This window comes from Quercus robur, chromosome 8 (assembly GCF_932294415.1).
Source record: "Quercus robur chromosome 8, dhQueRobu3.1, whole genome shotgun sequence".
Taxonomy (NCBI): Eukaryota; Viridiplantae; Streptophyta; class Magnoliopsida; order Fagales; family Fagaceae; genus Quercus; species Quercus robur.
Genome location: NC_065541.1, coordinates 57,454,915 through 57,482,586, shown reverse-complemented (window position 1 = coordinate 57,482,586; position 27,672 = coordinate 57,454,915). Strand labels below are relative to the sequence as shown.

Here is a 27,672-nt window from a genome sequence, read left to right as displayed (position 1 = left end):
TCAATTGAAATTTTAAATTGTTTGAAAAAAAGAAGAAGTTGTAAATGTGTTGAGTTATCAATGATGAGCAATTAATTCGAGATAACAAGTTAAGGTTTCAATTTTTGTAAACATGCGTCTCCCGCATGGCGCATGGTAGATCGTCAACTTTAGTTATTGAACATCCTGTACGATCATACACAAACAATCTCTTTCTCTTTCTATCAACACTAATATCACAATCAAAAATTAGATTCTAGCTTTCCTATCCTTCATCATGCATCTCCTTACCCAAAGGATTTTCTTCTTCAAAAAAAAAAAAAAAGGCATAATAGATTGTTATTTTTATTTTGGTTAAATTTTATGCTTGAACCATGCATGATATTATTATTATTATTATTATTATATGAAATTAGTTTGATTTGTTAAGTATTAATTCTTTGAATTATGTGTTTGATAAATAAAAGTGATACTACGCTTTAAAATTTGTCTTTGTTTTGGCAAGTTAACGTTGCTAGGTGGTTTTACGTTTTAAAATCTATTTTATTACTATTATCCTACCCTAAATTAATTAGTAACTTTACATTTCACTAAGTAAGAATAATGAACTTTAAACTAAAAAAATTATAATATAAAAAGGCAACACTAATAAATGTGGCATTAATTAGGCCTTAAAACTGTTTTGAGGAGGCCCTACTCACTATTATGTGAGATGAGAAAGTGGAACCACTAGTTCTACACACAAGAAAACAGAAACAAAACTGGATTTAAATGTACAACCTCTCACAGATACCTCTTCCCTAGAGACGCCAACCAACCCTCATCAAAAGTTTGCACCATTAAATCCTATGATATACAACATGATCTGTTCAAACACCTTTTACATGATTCAGTCTGTGTTAGCCAGCAGATTAAACTGAGAACTTTAATGAACCTTTATCTCATTTTCATGACAATGTTACAGTAATACAATCCTCTCAAAGTAGCATAAATTGTGGTTTGTGTATATGTAGTATGGAAAAAGAATGTCAATTAGTCTGATCTCACTTCTTTTGGAAGATCAGCATACAAAAAAATGCTATCACACGACTAAAAATTCCAGTTAGGATAAGGATGGCTAAACATAGACTCCAATGATGAAGGTTATAACCACTTTTTAGAAGTGATCGAACCACACCTAGTTATCAGCCACACTCCATAATACCTGTAGTGCAAAGATAATACAACATCAGGGAAACTGTAATCATTTAGAGGGGGGAGGGGGGTGGGGGGGAATTAGAAATCATATATAATCTAATTAATGGCCGTTCAAGTATCTTGATTCGGGATCCAGCTCATGATTGGCAAAAATGGGTTTTACCAGATTTGAGCAGCTCAAACCTCAATCCAAGGGGTTTATTCACAGACATGAATATTTAATTGTATCCCAGGTCTGATATAAAGAAAATCAAAACCCAATTAAGATGTGTGTTGAATTTTTTGCGTTAGGAGTCCAGCCAGTTAATCCATGTTTTCTTGATATGGAGAGTTAGAAACTTGAACTTTAATTTGCAGCTTAGTTTGGTTACGCATGTTGCATGTATAATGGGTGCAACATGTACGTCACACACATATGTAAGTTACTTTGTTCAGACTAAGAGCCATATAACTCAATGGCATAGCTCAGTTCTCTCAATTGGGGAACCTGGGTTCACATCCCCTACCACCACTAATTGTAAAAATAAAAAAAAAAAAGTTACTCTCTTCAGAGGAAGGATAATTTTGCCTTACCTTTCAGCATTTGCAATGATGAATCCTTCCAAAGCCCACTTAGAGTAGCATAGATTAGTTAAAATCTTCATAAATTCACTATCTTTTGGCTGTGTGGCGATGAGAGTCAAAACAACTGGAAGAACTGACCACTGAAAGAAACAGTGCCTTGTCAGTGAAAATAAATAATATAAAAAAAATTTAAATTGATAAGCTGATATTTTCTTTGGTTCAAAACATGTTTGGAGCTATCTTTTCCAAGCTATTATGTGATGATTTATAAAATTATCCATGTGTATTATTTAAACAAGTCATATGACTTATTAAAAAAGTAACGTAACTAAAACTACACATGGATGGCTTCTTTAATCACTACATCATGCTAAGCATCGCTGAGATAAAGCTTTTCCTCTGCAGGGGCCTTGTGCAGTAAACCCCCTCAGGTGGTCGTCCACTGTTGTAAAGTAGTCCCCACTAAACTTTCAGGAAGAGGGGTAGTCTTGTGTGTAAGCATGGGTTGAAGCAAGATAGCTCCAAAAACGTTTGAAGCCAATTTTTTTCCTTTTCAGTTGCCGTGTAGTGGGTGAGAGGAACTTTCCTCCAAACCAAACCAGTTTAGAGGAAAATTCTGTCTTTTTTTTTAGTGTGTGCTTCTGTTACTCATGGGCTGGGCTGTACCAGGTTCAAAAACTATGGTCAACACGTAGGCTATACCAGTTACACAATACACAAGGCAGAACAAGACAAAGTATTTCTCTGCAAAGGTAGATCTTGGGTTCATGAAAAAATAAAACGTAGAGAGATAACAGCAGGCTTGATCACTGTATTAAAATGGTCAATTGTATCCTTAGAGAGAAAATAAGCCAAGCTGCTCATGCCAGAAGCACTCTCTCTCCAGTAGTGTAATTTGTCCAGGGAGAATGATCTCAAAGCCACAATTTTGCATAGAAGAGCTGAAATCAGTAGTAAGGATCACATTAAGGAAGTAACCTTTGTGCTTAAGGATATCATGTAGTGTTATTTGACTTGGCAACCAGACTGATTCACTAAAGCCAAATCTGACATGTTACTGTTTGTTCCTCACTTCCTCTATAGATTTTAGTCTGTATAAAGAAGAATACAATTTGTTGTTTTAACAAGAAACAATAACCCAAATTTCTCTGGAAGCAAGTATGTCTTACTCCTATTAAGATACATTAGCCGTCACATCATCCACTTATTTTTAACATTTTCTCTCTCCTTTTTAATTATTTTTCTCCTTATTAATTTATCACCTTACAATTACTCTTCCTTTAACATTTCCCCCACTTTTAACTTTTTTTCTCCCCACTACTCTATAAACCTTACAATTCCTTCATCCCTTCATATTTCTTTTATTTTGACTCTTCTTCTCCCCATTTTTTTTTATTATAAATATTTGCTATTCTCTCTTCTATTCTATCTATATTTTGCTCACACAAGCAAGTGAATATTCTCTCTCTCTCTCTCTCTTATTTCTTTTGGTGAATTTTTTAATTCTTTGTTGCACATCTAATTTAGGTTGAAGAATTTTTTGTTGAACTCTACTTTAGGTTTATACATTTGGTTATATTTTAATTTGTTATCTTTTTTATTTTATTTTATTATTAAATGTTATCCATTGATTTTATATAATGTTATTCTACTACGTAGCATAACTTGGATAATTTGTTATTTACAATTATACATTTTCTTTTGAATATTCTTCTACTCACCTTATTTTATATAATTTCGCTATTTCTCTCACATTCTCTCCTAGAATATGTGATCTCTCTCTCTCTCTCTCTCTCTCTCTCTCTCTCTATATATATATATATATATATATATATTCTTTCTTGTAACTTTACTTTCGATACTTTGGGTTGATGCATTTTGGTGGTATGTTTTGTGAGTTTCTCATCACATATAGTTTTGGTTTGAGCTAATTCTTAGATATGTTGAAAGTGAGAATTTGAAATTTTTATTTACTTGAATTTAAGTAAAATATTATATGTTTAATTTTTAAAAATAAAAAAAAAATGAGAGAAAATATATATAATTTAATGATATGGAGAATGTGGCTGAATTTAAATGGTGAATAAGATAAGATGAGAAGAAAATAAAAAGATATAATAATAAATACTAAATTATCCAAATCATGTTATGTAATAAAATAATATTATATTTTTATATACTATTTTAAATTCTTTATAATAGAATAGGATAACATTTAACAATAAAAGAGAACCAAAAAAAAAAAACTTATATACTATTTTTAATTCTTTATAATGGAATAAAATAACATTTAATAATCAAAGAGAACAATTGTAATATTTGAATGTACCTATCAATTATTTGAGTAATAATAATTTTAAATTTGTTATGAGATTTGATTAACATGATAATCTCCTTAAAAATATTTAGTTGTAGAAATAAAAAAGGAAAACATAACACATTATATATATATATATATATATATACACACTTAGAATACTAAATATTTTTAACACATACGGGGAGAGGAGAGAATGTCTTAAAGAAACTGACAGTGGTGTATATTCAAAAAAACCTAACTCTTAGATGATATATTTGTAAAGAATAATACATTCCCAAGAATAATACATTCCCATACATAGCGTGGGTTTGTGACTGGTTTCACAATTCAAACGACAACTAATTCAGCCATTATCCTTATCATCTTATCTTCTAGCCACTTTTCTGTTGCAACTGTATCACTTGGTTCCACGTGGTCTTGGGACACAATAGGTTTAGTGGGCAATTTGTGTACCCGAAATGGATTAAACCCGTGACCTTAATCTTTCTCTTAAATATGCCATTTGATTCAAGGTGAGACAGGCACCAAGGCAGAGCATAAAAACTATTGAGGTATGGACAACTAGAAATCCGCATTCAAATGAATCATACATAGTTATTTAAGTAGATAGCAGGAAATCAAAGGAGAGCTGTAAAACCTAAAAACAATGAAACATCACCACTGAATATTTTCAACCAACCAACCAACCAACTACACTGTTTCAGAATGCAGTTGAAAAAGGCTTTAACCTGAAAAGAAGTATTAGCTTCTACTCCTTCACAAGTGTCGACTTTGCACTAGAACAATCAACAAAGAAGCAAATTAGATTTTCTCTCATATAGATGCTCCCAAGCAATATTTCCATTAAAACCAATTTAGCGTGCGTTTGGCAAAAATTATTTTTGCTAACTTATTTTACTATTCAGCATACATCCCATTGTACTTTTTGATATTATTCATGGATTCCACTGTACTATTTCAGTTAACTTTTACTTTTATTTACAGTACTTTCTGCAAAAAGTTTTTAATTTCAGCAAAATAAACGAATCTAAACAGATCCTTGATGAAAAAAAAAGTTACTTTGGCATGTGAATAACACAACGCAAACACCTTCCTTCTCTCATGAGATTGAAAGCTGTGTTGATATCTTCAAATGGAATATTGTGAGTAATGAATTCATCGATCTGAATTTCCTGCAGGCAAAGATTGTGAAAAATTAACGACATAGTTAGCCAACAAATTTATCAATCTGAATTTTGCTATAGGCAGAAATTGAGAATATAAACTACAGGGTTATTCAACTATCTGATTGTTTATATTAGAAACACAAACACGTGCAAGAATGCAATGAAAGTATCTCACATTACAATTCTAGAGTTCAGCTTTTTATGTATGTGCTAATCTTTACCTCTCTGTTTGTTTGTTTGTTTTTTTTTTTTTTTAATCTAGGATTTTATTATTTTAATGAAGAGTATTGAGGAAAAAGGAGTTGAAATTCACGACAGCCCTCGGTCACTACATTCCACATATATATAGGAGAGTTGGTTACAAGGACTATGGTAATGTTCAGAGGAGAGAGATTAATGCACCAATGAGAAAGAATGAATTGATCTAAGTTGAATGACTGAAAAAAGGTAGAGGGAGACCAAAAATAACATTTAATAGAAGTAGTAAGAAAGGACATGTCAATTAAGTAATAAAGAGTGTGACTTTGGATGGAATAGAATGGTAGACAAAAATATGTGTGTTCTACCCTGACTAGTTTGTTAAGGATCTATAGTAACCCCAAAATTTTGAAACTAAAACTTGGTTGTTGTTGTTGTCGTCATACTATAAATCAGCTTTGTTTCTATAATGAAAAAGTCACTCCTGCTAGGCTATCAGTGAACAACTCCTCATCTTGTCTAATTTTGTATTGTCATGGACTGATTGTCAGACTTACAACAAGATACCACAGGTTTGGCAATTTTATTATTATTTTTGGGTTGAGGGGTTGTTGCAGCAGAAAATCCTGCAAGGTTGGACCACCATTGTGGAAGATTTTTAACCATATTGTTGTAATATTATATGCATTTTCATTAATTCAAAATTTCAGTCAAATTTTCTATGCTCCAAAGGCTCGCGCCATCACTTCACCTCCTCTTTCTCTCAAATATTGCCATATATCTTGCCATCTATCTTCAGTTTTCGTTACTAGTACAGAGGTATTGACAGTGCACTGGATTCACAGGAAACAAGCAAGAGGTGAACAAGCATTACTCTTTATGTTTGCATGGGTACTTAAGAAAAATTAGTTTTAGAATTTGCATTGGGCCTTTGGGAATGCATGAATAGGACCAGAAAATCCTGACCTAAATGTATATGTTTCAAGAGTAATTATTAAGTACTCCCAAAGCCCAATGACATGGTGCTCCCTCCTCTCACATTCATGGTGTATCCACCATGTTTGTGAGAGAAAGGAGCACCACATCACCATGTCCATGGGAAAACAATTTATCCTGTTTCAACATGTCTGGGCTAGAATTGCAGAAGTAATTATAACCGAAATGCAACATTTTAATCAAATTTGATCAGCTCAAGAGAATCAACGTGTCCTCATGTTAAGCTATTTAATATTTATAGATATCCATTTTACAGTTTGCAATCTTATTCATAGAGTTATTCACCCTGTATAAAGGCACTTCTCTAAAATTAAACTTTTTTCCAGACATGTAATTTGTTTTACAGCCTTATGATTCTAACTTCACCAGGTATACAACCTCTTGATACTCTGGTCATTTTAAGACAAATTTTGAAATGCCAAAATGGCAAAACTTGGTAAATCAATACTACGGGAAGTTTCTATAGCACAACTTACCTTCTTCATATACTTTTCCACTAATGAGGGCAGATCAGATTTAGGTTTCCATCCACCAAATAGAGAACCTTTTAATGTTCTTCCAGTAAGAAATAGTCCATAATGAGCTGTCACCTCTGGCTTTTCTTTTGGTACGCCAAGAGTAACAGTCAAACCCCATCCCTGAAAGAAACAAGAGTTGACAAAGAAATAATCAAGTGAAGTGCAATCAATAAAGTGTTCTTAAATTAGAAAACATGACACATAGGACATTAGGAAAATTACATCACAACATGACTGCAATGCAGTTGTTATCATTCCAGTATCACCTATACATTCAAACGAGTAATCTGCCCCTCCACCAGTGATACGCTTAATAACCTGAAAGAATTTTACCAACAAGCTTATTGTGTTTCTCCTTAATGAGCTATACATAATATTTAACATATGTTTCTCATAAAAGAAAATAAAATGATAGAGCCTGCTTAGTTCTGTTAACCTGTTGAATAGGTTCATTAGAGTCATTTGGGTCAAGAAACTCTGTTATTCCAAAAGCCTTTGCTGCACCAATAAGTAAACTCAATCAGCAACCAGAAAATATTTAATGGCTCAAACCACTGAAAACCAGAAAATGAAAGGCAAAAATCATAATACCAATTTCACCCTTCTCAGGATTAGTGTCCACACCAATTATTCGAGATGCCCCCCGAAGTTTGGCACCTTGTGCGACCTAGTTGTACACTCGTACAGGAAATAATCATTAATCAAAGTCATGTTTGGATAGCTAATTGACATGTTCTTGTGGAGAATACAGATGGAAAGTATCTTATAATCTCAGCATACTTACAGAAAGGCCCAATGTTCCAAGTCCAAAAATCACCACAGTTGATCCTTTACATATATCAGCAACATTCCAAGCTGCACCCAAACCTAATAGCACAACCCCACTGTCAAGAACACTCAACTAAAATAAAGAATTCCTTTGTCTATCACTCACACACACACACAGAAAGACACAGATGCATATTGTATGCAAGTAGGAGAACCTCCAAAAGAAAATACTATCCTTTTTACTCCTTGGCCTTGAATTGTGAAGTATTACCATCCTGAACCAAGAAGTTCTTTTTCTATTGCAGGAAAATTTAGGTAGACACTTATGCATGTAGTTACAGTTGTGTGGGCTGTCAAACAGAGGGCACAGCAGTATCAGACTTGATCATGCGCCATCAAGTTTTTAAATTTTTACCTGCAGCTACTCCACAACTCAGAAGGCATATTTTCTCCAGAGGTGCCAGTGGGCTCACTTTGACAGCACATCCAGAGTGCACCACTGTATATTCACTGAAACTTGAGACCGCACAATAGTGATAGATAGGCTTTCCATTTATTGAGAACCGTGTCTTCTGATCACTATGCATCACACCTCTTCTTTCCAACCCCAGAACTTCACAGACGTTGCTTTTGCCTGATGTACATTGTCTGCATTGCATGCATTCTCCAGTAAATACAGTTAGCACATGGTCCCCCTCTTTGAATTCAGTCACTCCTTGCCCCACACTCTCGACAATCCTGTAAAAATGCCATTAATCAAAAGTTCGGAACCCATTACCTTTGCCAGTTATATAAGCATTTAACAAAGTGGATACTATATGATGAGAAAACTGTCACTAATCATCCTCATTGTATTAAAAGTCTGCAACACCTTTTTTTTTTTTCTTTCTTTAACTAACTTAGTCCAATCCTAATGAGATCCACAATGCATTCTACTGTATCTAGTGAATAACATAGTGCAGTTCAACATGTTTATCTTCAAGTAGAAATCTTTTTCTGTTTTACTATTTAAAAATCATCCATGAAAAGTTTAAGTACTATCCAATTAAATTAGTAGCAAAAAAGTGTAGAATGTACCCCGATGCTTCATGGCCAAATATTCGAGGAAAAATAGCCTGCATAAACAAACAAGTTGTGACATACACTCAGAACCTCACCTCTTCCCAAAACTCCAATTGTCTGAAAAGTGAAACAAAAGTTGGAAAGGTAATATATATATATATATATATATATATATATATAGTAGGTCAACTTTACTTTCAGCTTCACCAAGGGAAGAAGTATGGCATGCTTTTAAGAGTATCTGTACTAACTGATTGGGGGTTAATACATAAATTGCCAGTACATGCTATTCTTTTGAAGAGGTATGGTTCTTGGAATTTAAAAAAAATAAAAATAAATGAAGGATATAATTTCAAAATAAAAACTCTTGGACCTGCTTTTAGCCCCTTAAAAATCGTCTGGTGGCTTTTTTTTATTGACAGGGACAACTAGGATAGGATGCTTAATTAGGTCTGAAAATGTTGTAAACTAAGAAATAAAAGATAGCATAGTGAATTCGAGTTGACCAATCTACTGAACTTAGAGAGAGAAATAGACATTTTCGGTTATTTTTTTGCTTAATTCTCATTAATGCATTCAACTACATAAATAGCCAAGGATGAGATAACCTCATTAACAAATCCTAAAACATAGGAACTAATCCCATCCTAAAACATAGGGATCAATTCAAATAAAGATCTATCACCAAGCCTAAATTTAAATACTTCTAATGCAATTAAAAATTTATCCAGAGATAATACTATGATCAATGTCTCTAACTAATCAATTGTATGTCACAAACATTTCTAAAAGAGTAATGCTACGTCTATAAATTATTTTACAAAAGTTTTTACAAACCGCTGATGTAGTGGGTGATTATTGGTAAATAAAAAAACAATATTAACAATGGGTCTAAATAGAAACCAATAAGAGGTTTCCCATTCTCTAGCATTATTTTTTCTAAAAAGCATTTCTTCTCTTAAACGGAATTTGCCTCTTCAGACCAAAAAAAAAAAAAAAAAAAAAAAACCAGAATGATATATATAGAGTAGAACATCAATCTAATAAGTAATAAGTATCGGAAAAAAGAAGGAAAGAAAGAAAAAAAAAAGTAGTGAAAAAAGAGAAAGATGAGTACATGGGATTGCCAAGCAGTGAAATCACTGCGGCAGAGAGAGGTGGAGACAACTTGAATTCTAATCTCCATGGCTTGTGGCGGACTCACTTCCACTTGCTCCATCACCAATGACTCTCCAGCTCCCCACGCCACCGCAGCTTAATTAATTAACGTTTGTTATTACTTGGAGTATTATTAATTACGAAAGCAGAAAAGAAACAAAAATTGAAGTACCTTTGCATGTAATGGCGACATGAGGACGAGGAGCGATGATATTGATATCGATGGTTGACATGAAATTCTTTCCTTTCTTTTGGTTTGGATCTGCGCAACCCTTGTCCCTTTTTATTGTCCCTTCTTCGCGTTACTTACTAGTCGTCGGTAGGTAGACAGTAGTAGTTGTGGTAGCACGCAGGAATAGAGGAGTTTGTCGCTGCTCCCTAATTTATTAACTTTTTTTAAAAAAATTCAACTAAATGCCTCTCCTGTCTGTCCGTTTTAGCACAGTTTATTTAATTGTAATTTAAAATTTTGTTTTGAAGTACTGTTGATAAAGGTAAAAATTAGTTGAAATATTATAGTAAGACTCATGAATAATACCAAAAAGTGCAGTGAGACTCATAAATAATCATAAAAATAAGTTGCTAAAAATAATCAATGTCAAACGCACACTTCCTTTGTTTAATCTTTAAGAAAACCTCTTGGGATTTTTTTTCAAATTAACACTAAAACTCAAACAATTTCGTTAATTAGTATGTTTTCAAAATAATTTAGCAAACTAACATCTCGAGTGTAATGGAGTCGATTTTGTTGTGCTAAATCGAGTACAATGAACTCGAGTTCTATGCGTGGAAATTGAGCATTACAAACTCAAGTTCCATGAAAAGATTAGACAAAGCCAAAGAAACCCAAACTACACAAAGAAACTGCACGAAGAAGGCAAAACCAAAGAAGAAACCCAAAAACCCAAACTAAACAAAGAAGAAATACAAACTAGAAGAAACCCAAACAAGAAACAACAAACATGAAAAAACAACAAGCCACGAAGAAGGAACAAACCGGAAAGATCAAACCCAAACAAAAACCATGAAGAAGGCAAAACCCACGAACCTAGATCTCCCTAACCCAAACCGTTTGGCTCAAACTAAACCCAGGCAACGACAGCGAAGGTTCCAGGAGGTGGCAACAGCGGCGGCAACGAAGCTCCAGGCGAAGGTTTTCCTATAATTTGATGCTTTTCTTGTCTAGGTCTTTGGGTTTGATGATGCTTCGTTGTTTTTCTTATTCTTTGGTTTGATGATGTTTGTTGTCCCTTAGGGAAATCGAGTTATTCACACTCGATTTAGCATAACAAAATCGAGTCCTCTACACTTGAGATGTTAGTTTACTAAATTGTTTTGAAAACGTGCTAACTAACGAAATTATTTGAGATTTAGGGTTATTTTGAAAAAAAATCCAAACCTTTCTTTTTCTCTTAGAGGAAAGATCGGTCATTTTCTACAAGATAATTCTTGTAAAGCACATTTGGTACATTGAATGGGGATTACAATAGGAATTGTAATCTTTATTACTGGGAATAAAATGTATTGAAATAGAATAACTAAACATATTCATAAGTTTGGTTGTAAGTTGTAACATTAGAATAAAACTTACGATTATAATTGTTATGTATATATGATGATAAGGGTATTTTTATCAGATCATATGTTTTTGAAACCTACCGCCCTTCAAGTTGTACCTCCCTCCAATAGGGCCCTATAGGGGTCTAGGATCCATCGGGCTTAGTAGGATGGGTCCCAACGATTCAACCACCTTGTGTCTTTGAAGGCGCTATTAGGCAACTACTTGAGTAGGCGACAACTGAGATTAGGCTTGTGTCGACGAATGGAAGCAGGACCATGCTGACAGAAGGAAGTGGGACCATGCTGATGAATAATGAGAAACCCTGCGTAGGGGGCAGATGAACCCGATGGACAAAGATACAAGCCCAATGAACTAATGCCCCTGACCCCGACGATTGATCCATGGGTCCCACAAACCTTTACGTGCACACCACTTATAAATCCCTACTTGGCAATAACTTGCACAACACATCCAAAGACCCTTCTACATGCTTGTATCCTCCCAATATGGGAAGGAAAACCCCTAGATCTCGGAACATTAAACTATGTATCCTCCATAGAAGGAAAATTTCGATATCCATGGGATCCCTGTCAGTCCTACACCACTATATAAGCACCTAGCCTCCTCTTGCCTAAGGTACTCAAAAAATCCCTAACTCTCACACTATTAAGTTCTTGGTGATTATTCTTTGATTGACTTAACTTTTGGAGGGTCTTTGACCAACACCCCATTGGTGCTCTCTATTGGTTCTTGGTTTTCATGTTTCACAGACACCCCATTGGAGCACTTGTGAATGATCAATTCACTGACGATTTTTGTGCATCATCAATTGATGTTGTCTATGGGAATTGAGTGATTAGCCACATCACCACTCCTAAGACAATGAGTTGCATGGTCCAGATGTGATCAATAGCTCTCTATTGGGATAAACAATGCATTATAGACATATGATCATTATGCTTTTTTTTTTAAACATAATATTTAGTTATTTTGGAAGTGAGATTTTGAATTTATATCAAAATACAATCATGGCTATGTATTTGAATGTGTTTATTAGCTATTAAACCGTCCAAGATGAATATATATAGACAATATTTTTGTTTTAATTTTTCATTGTTTAATTTTTGGAAAATAAAGTCTTCTCTAGAAAAAAATGGAAAATAAAGAAGTGGTCAAGAGGAGTTAAAAAATAAAATAAAGATGACCATTTAGAGGATATTAAAAACTTTACAGTACAATAAAATTAACCATTACATTCACTTAATTAAATCAATAATCAATAATTAAACATAATAATACAAAATTTAAACTTAAAACTAATCAAACTCTAACTAGGAAAATTCATAAATTAATAAACTGCAATTACAAAAAAAAAAAAAAAATCAAAGAAATATAACACAAATTATCAAATTATTCAAACAAAATTTTGTCAAGAAATCATTTGAATCAGCCATCAAACATATAGCATACCCTAGAAACTTCATAATTAAATGTAGTGTAGATTAAACATGGATTTTACAAAAATTAAACAATGAATTCAAATTGACATAATAAAAACAATAATAATAAAAAAGAAGTAGAAAAATTAAAAGAAGACAAATCATGGTGTAAATTTTTGTGCTGTTGAATATTACTCTCATATTTGTGGACTATGTATTTTCATATATAGTAAGAATGTAACTATTATTTGAATACTTATTGTGATTTATTGATAATAATTAATAATAAAAAAATTAAAACCTAAAACTTTTTTTTTCTAATATAATGGTGGAGGTAATTGATTGTCATTTAATTTAATTCAAACAATAGAAAATATACTCATATAGTCATACAACTTTTATATTTACGAACCATTTTAGAAAAGACTTTGATTACCTTTATTATAATATTTAGATAGTTTATTCAAATATGATGTGGATAATGAAAGCCTATTACAGTTGAGAGAGGAAGCCTATAACGCATTAGGCTTAGGCAAGACATTTCATACGCATTGGACTTTCATTCCAATCACATTGCATACTCATGAACGCATAGAAACTTTGAGTGAAGAAGCAAAAAATATTCTAATTTTACACACTCTTATCTATAATGCATTGTTACTAAGTAATCCCTTTGTTTGTTTGTTTGTTTGTTTTTTTTAAGTAATCCAAGATTAATAGCTAATAAAAGCTGATTTTTTTTTTTTTTTTTTTTGAATAACTAACGAAACTTGAATTGCATATAAACCTGGCTTAAGGAACCCAAAATTCAATAAGTTGAAAAAAATTGAGCAATATAAATCAATAACAAAGAACCCAATCGCAAAAAGACCAAAACTTTAATGAATAATCTATGAAGATTAGAGGAAATTATGAACCCAAACCCCCAAAACCAAGGCAGTCCAACAAAACAGAATATAAAAAAACAGCTCTTGAAGTTTTTGAAGGACACCCATTTACAAATGCCTCATGTAGAGGTCAAAGTTCAAATACCCACATAACAAAACTTTAAAATTTTGAATATTACATGGCGCAAAAAGAGAACACAACCACAAAATCACAACAAAGAGCACAACTTTAAAGCAAACTGTCATACACATACCTTATAAATAAAACTAATTCAAAAAACCCACATGAGAAAACCTCACAAAACCACCAAAGAGACCAAGAAAAAAGAGTTTACCTTTGTGGGTCACAACCAAAAGATCTGAAAACCATAGTTCACCATCAAATAAAAGCTAAGTTGAGCGAGAGATAAAGTATGTCATATTGAAATGAAAGTAGGATATTATTAGCTAGGCAGTGTAATGTGATTAGACATATAGAGTTGGGTTTTAGAGTGAGGAAGCAGAGAGCTAATAATCTTAACCATTGTTCTAATACCATTGGTCTTGTTCTTTTTGCAGGAGCTAAATCCAAAACCATTCCACTTCCAGTTAAGAGAGATAGAGGACATCTAACTGTTTATACATGATCTCTTTGGTTTTATAAGGATGATGGCAACTGAACAGGTACAAAATGGTTGGGTTCAATGAGGAGAGGAAGAGGCAAGAAAGGAGGAAATGGAGAGTCTCAAACATTAAAGAAGTTTCATGGGAAGTTGAAAACAATGGAGATAGGGAGTCGGCCAAAATGGCCAAATGGCCATAAAATCCTAAGAATATAGTTAGTAGTTCTGGTTAGTAAACTATATTATTTACTAGCATCTCGAGTCTAAAAGACTCGATTTTGACCTATAAATCGAGTCTCAAAGACTCGATTTCCATGGTCTGATGTGGCAGTTTTCTCCTGCTTGGAAATCGAGTCTATAAGACTCGATTTATAAACCGAAAAAAAAATTAAAAAAAAATTCTAACTCTCAAGTCTCTCGTACAAGCCAAAATACACAATATATATATATTTAAGAATCCAGGAACACAACAATCAGGGAGAAAGAATCAGATCGGAGAGAAAGAATCAAATCAGATCGACACAACAATCAGGGAGAAAGAATCAAATCAGATCGGAGAGGCGACCTGCCCAGAACATATCAGAGAAGAACCAGAGAGAGAGAGAGAGAGAGAGAAAAAAAAAAAACCAGAAACAAAGAGAAGAACACAGGCCGCATCGCTCGCCGTGTGAGACCCACGTTGTGCGCGGCCTGGCCTGGGTTGTGCATGGCGCACGCGGCCCGTGCGCGACCCAAGCCAAGCCGCGCACGGCGAGCAGCGCGACTTGTGTTCTTCTCTCTATTTCTATTTTTTTTTTCTCTGCTTCTAGGTCTGGATTCTTCTTTGACATTTATAAAGTTTGTAAATCGAGTCTTAGAGACTCGATTTTCATGAGGTTGCCACGTGGAAAAATATGCCACATCAGAAATGATTAGACCATAAAAATCGAGTCTCTGACACTCGATTTATAGGCCAAAATTGAGTCTCTTAAACTCGAGATGCTAGTAAATAATATAATTTAGTAACTAGAACTACTAACTATATACTTAGGATTTTATGGCCATTTGGCCATTTTGGCCTAGGGAGTCATGGGTGTTATGGAAGTTGAAGTAGAAATTTTTTAAAACACTAATAGAAAATGAATGAAAATGAAATAATTTTTTTATTAATAGAAATAATGACATGGTCACTGATGTGGCTCAACAAGAGCGCAGCAACAATAAATGCTGCGCTTCAGCTTTTAGATATATATATATATATATATATAGATGAATTGTTTATTCCTTTTCTCACTCCCATAAGACCCCAATATTGTGGACCAATAGAAATCCAACCCACTATAAATTTTAAATTGTTTAAAAAGAATTGTTGTAAATATGTTAGTTATCAATGATGAGCAATTGCCGATAACAAGTTCATGTTTCAATTTTTATAAACATGCATCTCCCACATGGTAAATCGTCAACTATAGTTATCAAACCTTCCATTTCATTTCATCAAAAAAAAAACCTTCCATTTCATCACATGCCAAACAATCTCTATTTCTATCAATACTAATATTCCAATCAAAAATTAGATTCTAGCTAGATTCTAGCTTTCCTATCCTGTATCGTGCATCACCTCAATTACCTAAAGGAAATTATTACTATTATTTTTTTAAAAGCATAATGGATTTTTTTTTTTTTGGGGGGGGGGGGGGGTAAAATTTTATGCCTAAACCATGACATTTTATATATTTATTATTATTATATGAAATTAGTTTTGATTTGGTAAGTATAAATTCCTCGAGTTATGTGTTAGATAAATTAGAGTAATACCATGCTTTAAAATTTGTCTTTGTTTTGGCAAGTTGACGTTGTTAGGTGGTTTTACGTTTTAAAATCTAATTTATTATTATCATACCATAAATTAATTAGTAATTTTTCATTTCAATAAGTAAGAATAGTGAACTTTAAACTAAAAATAATAATAATAATTATAATGCATTTTAAATATAAAAGGCACCACTAATAAATGTTGCACTGTTTCAAATAGCCCTACTCACTGTTGTGTGAGAGGAGGAAGTGAAACCACTATTTCTACAAACAATAAACCAGAAACAAAACTGGATTCAAATGTACAACCTCTCTGAGATACCTCTCCCCTAGAGACGCCAACCAATCCTCATCAAAAGTTTGCACCATTAAATCCTATGATATACAACATGATCTGGTCAAACACCTTTTACATGATTCAGCCTGTGTTAGCCAGCAGATTGAACTGAGAACTTTAATGAACCTTTATCTCATTTTCACGACATGTTACAGTGATACAATCCTCTCAAAGTAGCATAAATTGTGGTTTGTGTATATGTAGTATGGAAAAAGAATGTCAATTAGTCTGATCTCATTTCTTTTGGAAGATCAGCATACAAAAAAATGCTATCACACGACTAAAAATTCCAATTAGGATAAGGATGGCTAAACATAGACTCCAATGATGAAGGTTATAACCACTTTTTAGAAGTGAACCACACCTAGTTATCAGCCACACTCCATAATACCTGTAGTGCAAAAGATAATACAACATCAGGGAAACTGTAATCATTTTAGGGGGGGGGGGGGCGGGAGGGGGAATTAGAAATCATATATAATCTAATGGCCGTTCAAGTATCTTGATTTGGGATCCAGCTCATGATAGGCAAAAATGGGTTTTCCCAGATTTGAGCAGCTCAAACCTCAATCCAAGGGGTTTATTCACAAACATGAATATTTAATTGTATCCCAGGTCTGATATAAAGAAAATCAAAACCCACTTAAGATGAGTGTTGAATTTTTTGCGTTAAGAGTCCAGCCAGTTAATCCATGTTTTCTTGATATGGAGAGTTAGAAATTTGAACTTTAATTTGCAGATTAGTTTGGTTAGGCATGTTGCATGTATAATGGGCGCAACATGTACATCACACACATATGTAAGTTACTCTGTTCAGACTAAGAGCCATATAACTCAATGGCATAGCCCAGTTCTCTCTATTGGGGAACCTGGGTTCACATCTCCCACCACCACTTATTGTAAAAAAAATAAAAAAGTTACTCTCTTCAGAGGAAGGATAATTTTGCCTTACCTTTCAGAATTTGCAATAATGAATCCCTCCAAAGCCCACTTAGGGTAGCATAGATTAGTTAAAATCTTCATAAATTCACTATCTTTTGGCTGTGTGGCGATGAGAGTCAAAACAACTGGAAGAAGAACTGACCACTGCAAGAAACAGTGCCTTGTCAGTGAAAATAAATAATATAAAAAAATTTAAATTGGTAAGCTGATATTTTCTTTGGCTCAAAACATGTTTGGAGCTATCTTTTCCAAGCTATTATGTGGCGATTTATAAGATTATCCATGTGTATTATTTAAACAAGTTATACAACTCATTAAAAAAGTAATGCGACTAAAACTACACATGGATGGTTTCTTTAATCGCCACATCACGCTAAGCATCACTGAGATTAAAGTTTTTCCTCTGCAGGGGCCTTGTGCAGTAAACCCCCTACAGGTGGTCGTCCACCATTGTAAAGTTGTCCCTGCAAAACTTTCAGGAAGAGGGGTAGTCTTGTGCGTAAGCATGGGTTGAAGCAAGATAGCTCCAAAAATGTTTGAAACCAAATTTTTTCCATTTCTTTGCAGACAAAATTTTCCTCCAAACCAGGTTGGAGGAATCTCCTCAAATCCATTACACAGCATTTTATAAGATCATCCACATGTATGAAATCACATCATTCATTAAAAATTTTAAACAAGTTGTGATTAAAAATACATGTGGATAGTCTTTTTAGTTGCCATGTAGTGGGTTAGAGAAACTTTCCTCCAAACCAGTTTAGAGGAAAATTCTGTCATTTCTTTAATGTGTGCTTCTGTTACTCACCAGCTGGGCTGTACCAGGTTCGAAAACTATGGCCAACACATAGGCTATACCAGTTACACAATACACAAGGCAGAACAAGACAAAGTAATTATCTGCAAAGGTAGATCTTGGGTTCGTGAAAAAATAAAACATAGAGAGATATACAGCAGGCTTGATCACTGTATTAAAATGGTCAATTGTATCCTTAGAGAGAAAATAAGCCAAGCTGCTCATGCCAGAAGCACTCTCTCTCCAGTAGTGTAATTTGTCCAGGGAGAATGATCTCAAAGCCGCAATTTTGCATAGAAGAGCTGAAATCAGTAATAAGGATCACAGTAAGGAAGTAACCTTTGTGCTTATGGATATCATGTAGTGTTATTTGACTTGGCAACCAGACAGATTCACTAAAGACAAATCTGACATGTTACTGATTGTTCCTCTATAGATTTTAGTCTGTCTAAAGAAGAATACAGTTTGTTGTTTTAACAAGAAACAATAACCCAAATTTCACTAGAAGCAAGTATCTCTTACTCCTATTAAGATTTTTGTGTGTATAAATCAACAAAGCAAGTTCAAAGAAAGCCTTATGAAGTGGCTAACAGAATATTACTTACAAACTGCAATTATGGTATAAGTATAAGCATCTGCACCAAAGGTTTGATCGCTCACTTTAACAAGTGATCCTAAGCAAGCTCCAGCAAGTAATAAGATTAGATAATCCATTGCCAGTATTCTAGTTTCCCGTAATCGCTGCTTACCAACCCTGAAATGCCGTGGGCATATAGAAGATCAAGCTTCAGAAACTAATGAAAAGACTGCAATATTGAACTGATCAGTAGACAGGAGCCTCAAAACATTCATATTATTTTATAACATGACCTAAAATGGGGGGAAAAATAGGATGTCATTATGTTTTAAAGAAATATGACTCACTAGAATAACCAACAAATTTTTGGAGTCACATGACCAACCTTTTACCCTCCATTTGGTCTTCAAAAAATACAATTCAAAGGAAGAAAATGTTTGTAATTGTTTGAAGATGCATAAGAAAGAACATACTAATCACATTTTCCTCTCCATTCCTAGTTATTTCAAGAGCCAAACAGATCCTTTTGAAAAGTCCTATTATGATCCATAACTTAAAAGAAAAATGATTATTCTGATGATGAGTATGGGAATTTGGGATTGTTAACCATCTTGTAGATTTCAGCAAAAAAATTATCTGAAAAATGTGATACTTGAGGGTATCTAAAACATATAATTATTTACCTTCCAAGAAAGTATCTGTATTGCTGCAATACACCTGGAGTTCTCCTCGTTGTTAAGTCCTTGGACTTCAAAAAATTAAGTCGTATCTTATCCCGCTGCAGCTCCACATTGCTTTTCATTCCTTGCCATAACTCTCCAGCAAAAGAATTTTCCTCCGTTCCGGCACCAGCATGATTGAGTTCATTAGCTGGAATTACATCTATTGAAGACCTAGCAAGTCTTGCAGCATTCTGCTTCATATCAGGGGGTATTGAATACCCATTATGAAGCATCCAACAGACAGGTAGATCTTCATGACTAACTCCTGAGCTGCCACCTGGCATCACTATACCCTCCAAAATGTCAATGAAATAGTCTGGAGGATTTATTCGCTCTGGGATATTGATCCCAAGGCCAGCAAAGTATTCTTCAACTTTCTTCACTGGTCCATGATAGGCTGTAAGACCACCTTTTGCCAGAAGTATCAAATCATCAAACATCTTGAACAAGGCATAGCTGATGCAGAAATTTCACCCATTAATAAATGACAGAAGAAAAGTAAAATTAAAATATTCCATAGAATCTAAGATGAGATTTATGATGTCTTTCTTAATCAAAATTATAGCTCATAAGAATTAGCCAAGCCTATATAGGATCTGATAAGCATTCAAAGAAACTTTGTAACTTTATAGGCAGGGATGAAACCAGATATTTAACTTAAAAGGGGGCCAAAATATGAATAAATTTTTTTTTGATCATTCAAGATTAAGAAAATACATGAAATTTAAAGCTAAAGTAATACTTAAAAAATAAAACTAGTACCCATTAAGTATTAACAAAATAATATATACAAATAATTGTTTTTTAATATATTTCAACTTGATCATTTATGATATATAAAAATGGAACTCGACCTTCATTTTGTATCATTAAATTCATCTATGACTAATTTATGTACTAAAACTCACAACAATTTCCCTTTTTATGTACAAAATGAAAGCATCTATTAGATTATCATTATATATATATATAAATAATGTACAAAATATTTTTTTTATTTTGTAGCAAAACCTAATTTTGGTAATATGCATGATAGTAAATGTTTGCTCCATAGTTACAATAAAAATTAGGTGGAGCTAGACAACATGGTAGCCCACAAATTCTAAAAACCCAAACTTTTTGAGTCATCTTACTCATGGAGCTACCATTTTTTCTCCCCCAATCACATTTGACCACTTCAACAATTGGGAAAATTGTTGTGAAAAAAGTTGTGTCCGTGGTATTATTATTTAAATTTTGAGTTCAATTTGGAGGGGGGAGACAAAAATGAAAATTTTGAACCAAATCTATTATATAATATATAGTAGCATATATTAGTAAAAAACAAAAAAAATTCAAAAGGCCTGGGGGGCCATGGCCCCCACCCCCCCCAAGCGGGCGGTTCTATATGTAGTTGTCATTGTTTATAGTTAGGTACCTGTAAATCTTGCTGTGCATATTGCTTTATGCTGATTACATAAACCAATCCTAGAAATTTGAGTTAAAAAGCACTAGATCAGCTTTCGGTATTATTTATCTCTATGTACATCTCACCGGCTGGAATGTTAGACCCATCTTAAAGCTCAACATTTAACACATGAAAAACTGGTATTACTTCCTATTATGCTGAACAAATAATCATTTATAGTTAATAGTAAAAAATCATACCTAAAGGCCCCTACTTTAGTCACCAAAGATGCCTTTTTAGTCTTGTACCAAATTATAGTAAAATATTTTGGTAATGACATGGAAAATACAAGTGACATAACACAAAAGAAACAATAAGAAGATGAAAGATTGAAAGAGATTTTCAAATTATGCAGACTTGTGGTTACAGAAGTTACCTTGGTTGGTGAACCACCATACAGATATTTACCCCTTCAAGTGCTTCACGTCGAAGTGCTCTAAGAAGTTGATGAGATGATGCACTGTCCAAACCAGATGTGGGTTCATCTAAGATCAATAGTGAAGGTTCCATGACCATTTCCAATCCAACATTTACTCTCTTTCTCTGGCCCCCAGATATTCCTCGCTTTTCCACTGTTCCAACCAACGATGCCCGCACTGTCTGAAGCCCCAAGAACTCAATAACTCTTTCAACAACTAGAACTTTATCCGGTTTTGACAAGTAAGTGGGTAGTCTACACAACAAAAGTCCATAATAATAAATAAAAGGCAGCAGTTAATATAGGAAGATTGACAGAAAAATAATTATGCAGATCAAAGATTATCGATGATTTAGTATTGAAAAAGAAAAATGAATATGGATTTTAGGTTCTAAACTTTTCATCTATGGCATGTTGATGATAAACATTGGCACCAAACCTCCATCAGTCAAGTGAAGATGATGGCCACAATATATGGAGTATACAAGATAAGCAGTAGGAATTTGCAATGAGCAAATGGGGCGTACCTGCACTTTGCACTGAACCAGAGATTCTCTTCCACTGTCAAGTTTCCATGTACAATATCATCTTGTGGCACAAAACCAATGATTTTCTTATATGAGTGGATTGAATCGTTACTTCCATTTATATGAATTAAACCAGTCATCCTGCATCCAATTGCCTTTCCTGCTACAGCAGAAAGAAATGTTGTTTTTCCAGCCCCAGATGGACCCATGACAGCAGCAATGCGGCCAGGCTTAATTTTCCCAGTAATACATCTCAATAGATGCTTATTTTTTGCTTTCAAGGTAAGGGTCAGATCTTTGAAAGAAATCTCAATCAGAGGCCTTTTCCTGGTTTCTGGATGAGTAGCCAAATTAACTATTCCTGAGAAGGTAAGTTTCTCGTTCTCTTGCTGCTGAGCTCTCTCTTTCTCAAGTTGAGCATATGCATACTTAAAAATTTGGGTATGAGTTTGTTTTCCCTTTGGCACATTTACATGAGAACTCATATCCCCAGTTTCAATACTTATACCTTGATAATTATCAGGGTTATCTTCAATTTCATGCATTATCTGCATGAGCTCACTGGGTTCCTTTTTATTTTCTCTTGAGGGTAGATGGGTAGCTGACATACTTGGATGTGGAGGTGGTAATGGATCATCATCTATGTCAGATATAACTCGATCCAAAATCTTAAGTTTCTCGGGATCCTTTGCAACTGTTTTACGAGAAAATGTTTGTGATAGATGAGCTTGCAATCCACTTACATGCTTCTTTGCAGCATCTTTTGCTGATCTCCACCTCTGACGTGCTTTTGCTGTCTCCCTTGCACTTCTGGCTGCTGCTTCTCTGGATTTGGCTAGTCTCCTTTCCCTGGCCGTTAGAACTTGGTCAGAACAGTTGTAAAGGATGAGTAGCAGAGTACTTAAAGCAGCCTGCAAAAGTAATTGAATTACATCAATTTCTACTAACAAATTTTCTTCTTCTTTTTTTCCCTTTTTTTTGGCCTGATGTTAACCATGGGTTAATTTGTGTTGGGGGGGGGGGGGGGGGGGTGCGGGTGCGCTAGGAGCACACTTCTTATTATGTAACACAGAATCAAAATCTGCTGATTGTATAGAAAATCAATAAAATGCAAATTGAAACTGAGAATTTTCTCAGAGTTTCTGGGATATTATAGCATTAAGACTTGCATAGTTTGCTTCAAGAAAAATTGAAGATGCTGAGAGATGGAGCCAGGCAAGATCATTTATCAAGTTTATGGTTCAGAAGTAAAGGGAGCAACTTACTAACAACATTATTCCATATGCTTGAATATTTTGGTTTGCAGAGTTTGGATTACAAGAAGTCAACTTAAAGCAGCCTGCAAGGTGGTTGGTTAAGAGTTAAATGCACTTCATACCCAGAAGAACAGTGAAATTGAACTCCAAAAATATACAGGAATAGGAATATTGAAACTAGCAAACGTATAAATTTTGAAAATTAACTGTATACAAAACACTATTTTACACAAAGGCATGCAGACACATGCATTGCTATATATTATGTAAAACTTTTTCAGAAATTTAGTTGAAAGGGGGAGGGGGTGGGGGAGAGGAAAAAAACTTACTTTTCTCAGATGTAGAACCCATCCTGCAGTAATGTCTAGTCCCATGAAAAAAATGACAGCATTAGGAAATAATCACAGAGGCAAGAAAGACAATTATAAAAAATAGAAGTTCTTTTTACTTCAACTCATTTTCCCCCAAAAGTAGATCATGCTCTTATAGCTCCAAATAAATTAAATACATGCATTAAGATACGAAGGCTTCTAAGTCCACAACAATGAAAGCACTCTTTCACATCAAGTTAAAACATTATTCAAAAACAAAGTACAAGGTTGCAACGAGCAAAACATTAGAGAAGGTTGCTAAGTGATCAATAATGAGAAAATTTTTTATACCCACTAGTGCAAGTCTGTCTGCTGGTGGTACTTGGACAATATGATCCAGCTGAACAGAATAACTCACTGCTACTACCAACATCAGCCCAAATATTTGCTCCTCCACAGGTATGGTTTGGGTTCCCTGGAGGTAGTTGGTATAGATATCTGCAGAAACATATATCATCTTCATATATTCTGTAAGCACATAAGCCATACCATAAATGAAGTGATATTTAGGACTGGAAGTGGAACTTACGGTTCACATACACCAGTAGTTTTGTTGAGAGTTGCAAGGGGACAATAGGAACCTAATGGGCAAGCTTCAAGACCATGATATCAAATGCCAACAACCAGAAGAAACATCAGAGACAGCTTTTAACCAAGGAAAAAGAAAAAGTACATATGTATAAGTACTACTTGATTCCTAGGAGATATGGAGTGAAATGGTTGACCTTTCATAAATTTTTATCCCAATGGTAACATTTATATGTGGCCTCCTATTTTAATAACTTGGTATCACAAATTTATTATGGCAATTGATGTCTACAAGACAATTGACGTTTGAAGTTTTCTCAATTAGAAGCTCCTCCAGGTTTTTATAGAAAGAAAGCATATACAGGACTCTCAAATACTTACGAATCATGCAGGTAAGACCATGAGGGCAGAAGAAACCCTCACAACAAGCCTGACAGTTGAGTGTTCTTGCGGGGATGACCTTTGACTCATTTAGGTTAACCTTCTGATTTGAGCCAACACTACAAGCCCATCCCGGCTCACAGCCTTCTACCCATGAGGTTAAATTACAGTTCTTATTAGGTTTCAAGTAATTGGTACTCCCAGATCTTTCAAAGAAACTATTGAAGTAAAACTTCAATTCTGCTGCTGAACACATGCGACGTGTAATGTCTCCTGTAGGAGAGTGAAAACCACTATGAATAGATGAAGATATAGAGATGTTAACCTAAAAATATTTTCAAGTAGATTGAGAAAAGTCAGCAAGGACAAAAAATTCATAGTTGGTCAGATTTATGGAGAAAGAATTTCTAAGACCCTCCTCGTTACAACTTGCTGAAGAAATGCAATATCAGGAGGATAGTAGCAGCTTACTAATTGGCAGCTTTCCAGGACAGTAGTAGCTTACTAATTGGTAGCTAGAAGAAATTGATGGTTTGTAAATTGACTCTCATTCTTAACATATAGGAAATGAATTAATGTGAACCATGGCATTCTTTTCCTGATAAGTAAATATTCGTTGAAGAGAGAGTGAACCTTATCAGTAACAAAATGATAATTATGTTGAACTCAATGTGCCATACAATTACTGAATTTTCACAAGAAAATAATAGATCTAGCAAATTCTACAGTATCCCAAACATTCTAAGAACATATAATCTAATATACATCTATCTAGCAACCCAATAATCAGGCATGAATGACCACTAAATCATTACTCTTTTGCAGTTTTTACATTGGTTCACTAACAACATGCAGCTTCTCGCTGATTGTTGAACATCTCAATTGGTTGCCAAAAATACTGAGGTAAAAATAGGATGCAAACATCACGAATGTATGATTAATGTTGTAAAGATTTCCCCATTAAATGAGAGGTCATTTGAACTGAGTCATATGGTTATATGTTATTCAGCAAAATAGATATTAAAATATCAAAAATCCTAAGCTACAGTTTTTTCCAGGATTTTCTCATTGACCAAAAGAGTAGCATTATCATTTTCTTTCTAATCAAAAGAACTTATACCATTAGTCTTCTGGATGCAAGAAGCTAAGAAATCCAAGTTGGTTGAAAAATTAAAGGCTCGATCCCAGTCAGTATTCCTGAAACAATAAACTAAGCTTCAAGATAAAATCAAATAAATTCAACTCTTTTATACTGGTAAACAAATAAAAAGATTAATGGGATTCAAAAATACACATATGGCAAAAAATTTGTAACTAAAGAAAGGAAATTAAAATGTCGATCTTAAACGCATAAATAGACAAAATTACAATATTCTCAAGCAGCTTAAGCTTCAATAAGCAACTAGTAATCTAGCAATTGAATCCAAAATACCATTAATAGCAAGAACTTCATTTAGCTTACCAAATTCACCCATTTACTTAAATTGTGCTGACTTTTCATAACCAAACGAAATCAATATAATAAGATTCAAAATCCAATTTTCTATTCTTTCCATGCATTTTTTTTTTTTTTTGAGCAAACAAAGTGGGATCACTCACCAATCCCTAATGCAGAAGCTGGACTGGTCGCCAATATCCTGACCAATAACAGCAGTCAGATTGGAAATCTGACGGTAAACGACCTGTGTGATAAGAGGAAGAACTGCAGGGTTATCAAATTGGTTATTGTTGTAGTCATTCACATCTTGGCATTGGACCAAGTGTACCAAACTTAAAACTAGAGCAGCTGAAGTGAGAATTGTCCTCAAGTTAAGAACTTTGAGGTTCTTTAAGCTCATTTGGACAATGGAAGATGTATGAGGATTGGAAGTAAGTTTCGAAATGATGAAACTAACAAATATTCTGAGCTCATAAAAGGGTAATTGAGTTTGCAGAATGTGAGGCTTTTTTTTGTGTTGTGGAGAGATCCAGAGATGAACCGAACTTGGGTTTTGGCAGTTTGGTCCCTGGGTTACTTTGTGGGGTCTGTGGGGGGACTAGTAAATGGTATGTGACCATGTGGGGGTTTCAATGTTTCAAATGTCAATGTGAAACAGGGGGAGTGATACACGGGAAATGAGAATAGTTAAGAGCCTGAGTGAGACACAGAGACAGAGAGAAGCGGAAGTGAAGAGAGCATGGTGGGACCAAGTAGAAACTAGAAACCACGTCCTAACGACTTGTCTTGCCGGCTTTCAGACATGTTTGGTATTCTTGTTTTATTAATGGTTGGAACTTGGAACATGAACGATATAGGTGGAAGTAGTATTTTTTTTTTTTTTGAGAATCTATATATAGGTGGAAGTAGTAAATTTAAAGTTTCACCTATAAACTAAATTAAAACTATGTGTGTAGGACTTGGATTCTTTCATGTGCAGATGCCAGTTGGAGGAGAAATTATAAAGTACTTACGGTGCATAAATGACGTGGTTCACTATTCTACTAATTAAAAAATAAAAACTGATTACTAACTCAACAATTTCAAACAAGTGAGAGTCTTTTAGTATAATAGTAGACTACGTCACTTGTTCAACAGAAGACTTTAGAATTTCTCTGTTGGAGATATATAAAATAAAATAAAAAAGATCCTTAGTTTAATTAAAATAAGATATAGGATAAGTGGATAAAAGAAAGGATGTCAAAGAAAAAAATAAGTAAGAAAAAAAAATTATAATTTCTTTTCTCATATTTATTGAGGTAGTACATTGTTATTGATGTATATTACAAGTAAAGTTAGGAATGGACTGATTCATGTAAAAATGATATACCATTCATAACTTATTATCTCAACAAAGGGCCATATATCCTTTCTTCAGTTGAACAAATTAATAATGAGAATTAAATTTTGTTTGCAGATCTTAGAAAAGCAGATAGGTGAGGAAAGCCCGGTTTTAAAAAGAGGAGAAAAAGTGGCATTTAGAAGGAAAAGTTAAGCCCAGAGCAAGAAAAAAAAAAAAAAAAAAAAGAAAAAAAAGGTGGCGTTCATATGAATCATATCATAGGTGAGCAAGTTTTGCCCAAATGTTTTTTTAAGGGAGTTTGAAATTATGGTGTTCGCTCTTGATGATAGAAATAAATACACACACACAAGGATGAGGAAAAAAGGTTCTAATATAAAGGCACAC

The 27,672-nt window shown here is 34.0% G+C and overlaps 2 protein-coding genes across 11 annotated transcripts; both read right to left on the bottom strand.

Annotated features, from left to right (window-relative positions):
• Positions 1-943: 943 nt before the first annotated feature.
• LOC126697225 (ABC transporter G family member 28-like) lies at positions 944-26,734 on the bottom strand. 8 transcript variants are annotated; one of them, XM_050394120.1, is made up of 14 exons: positions 26,108-26,733; positions 25,629-25,705; positions 24,509-24,781; positions 24,129-24,192; positions 23,891-24,037; positions 23,558-23,592; positions 23,238-23,311; positions 21,973-22,883; positions 21,404-21,700; positions 19,542-20,036; positions 18,887-19,035; positions 18,294-18,583; positions 17,499-17,632; positions 944-1,183 (listed from the first exon to the last, which is right to left on the bottom strand). In XM_050394120.1, exons 1-14 carry the CDS (start codon positions 26,344-26,346, stop codon positions 1,123-1,125), a joined length of 3,246 nt encoding a protein of 1,081 aa, XP_050250077.1. In that variant the 5' UTR covers positions 26,347-26,733; the 3' UTR covers positions 944-1,122. The 8 variants fall into 8 exon arrangements, 6 of the variants coding, with proteins under 6 accessions (XP_050250077.1, XP_050250075.1, XP_050250078.1 ...); XM_050394118.1 differs by lacking the exon at positions 944-1,183 and adding an exon at positions 16,353-16,937 and having other exon boundaries at positions 26,108-26,732; XM_050394121.1 differs by lacking the exon at positions 944-1,183 and adding an exon at positions 16,353-16,937 and having other exon boundaries at positions 24,509-24,833; positions 26,108-26,174.
• On the bottom strand, positions 4,593-10,289 carry LOC126697226 (alcohol dehydrogenase-like 6). 3 transcript variants are annotated; one of them, XM_050394124.1, is made up of 11 exons: positions 10,099-10,289; positions 9,886-10,022; positions 8,784-8,821; positions 8,122-8,444; positions 7,723-7,805; positions 7,530-7,605; positions 7,375-7,436; positions 7,161-7,256; positions 6,897-7,058; positions 5,120-5,232; positions 4,593-4,836 (listed from the first exon to the last, which is right to left on the bottom strand). In XM_050394124.1, exons 1-11 carry the CDS (start codon positions 10,157-10,159, stop codon positions 4,809-4,811), a joined length of 1,179 nt encoding a protein of 392 aa, XP_050250081.1. In that variant the 5' UTR covers positions 10,160-10,289; the 3' UTR covers positions 4,593-4,808. The 3 variants fall into 3 exon arrangements, with proteins under 3 accessions (XP_050250081.1, XP_050250083.1, XP_050250082.1); XM_050394125.1 differs by lacking the exon at positions 4,593-4,836 and having other exon boundaries at positions 4,867-5,232; positions 10,099-10,288; XM_050394126.1 differs by lacking the exons at positions 8,784-8,821; positions 10,099-10,289 and having other exon boundaries at positions 9,886-10,025.
• Positions 26,735-27,672: the final 938 nt, after the last annotated feature.

Bases quoted from the DNA above. Each gene is read 5' to 3' on its own strand.
- LOC126697226 (XM_050394124.1), bottom strand. From the start codon at position 10,159: ATGTCAACCATCGATATCAATATCATCGCTCCTCGTCCTCATGTCGCC. The intron at 7,606-7,722 runs GTAAGTATGCTG...GTGTACAACTAG, and splicing joins TTGGAACATTGGGCCTTTCT to GTCGCACAAGGTGCCAAACT. The intron at 5,233-6,896 runs GTAAGTTGTGCT...CTTTGCCTGCAG, and splicing joins TGGAAAAGTATATGAAGAAG to GAAATTCAGATCGATGAATT.
- LOC126697225 (XM_050394118.1), bottom strand. From the start codon at position 26,346: ATGAGCTTAAAGAACCTCAAAGTTCTTAACTTGAGGACAATTCTCACT. The intron at 25,706-26,107 runs GTGAGTGATCCC...TTATTGTTTCAG, and splicing joins AGCTTCTGCATTAGGGATTG to GAATACTGACTGGGATCGAG. The intron at 16,938-17,498 runs GTAAGGCAAAAT...TTTGCACTACAG, and splicing joins ATTATTGCAAATTCTGAAAG to GTATTATGGAGTGTGGCTGA.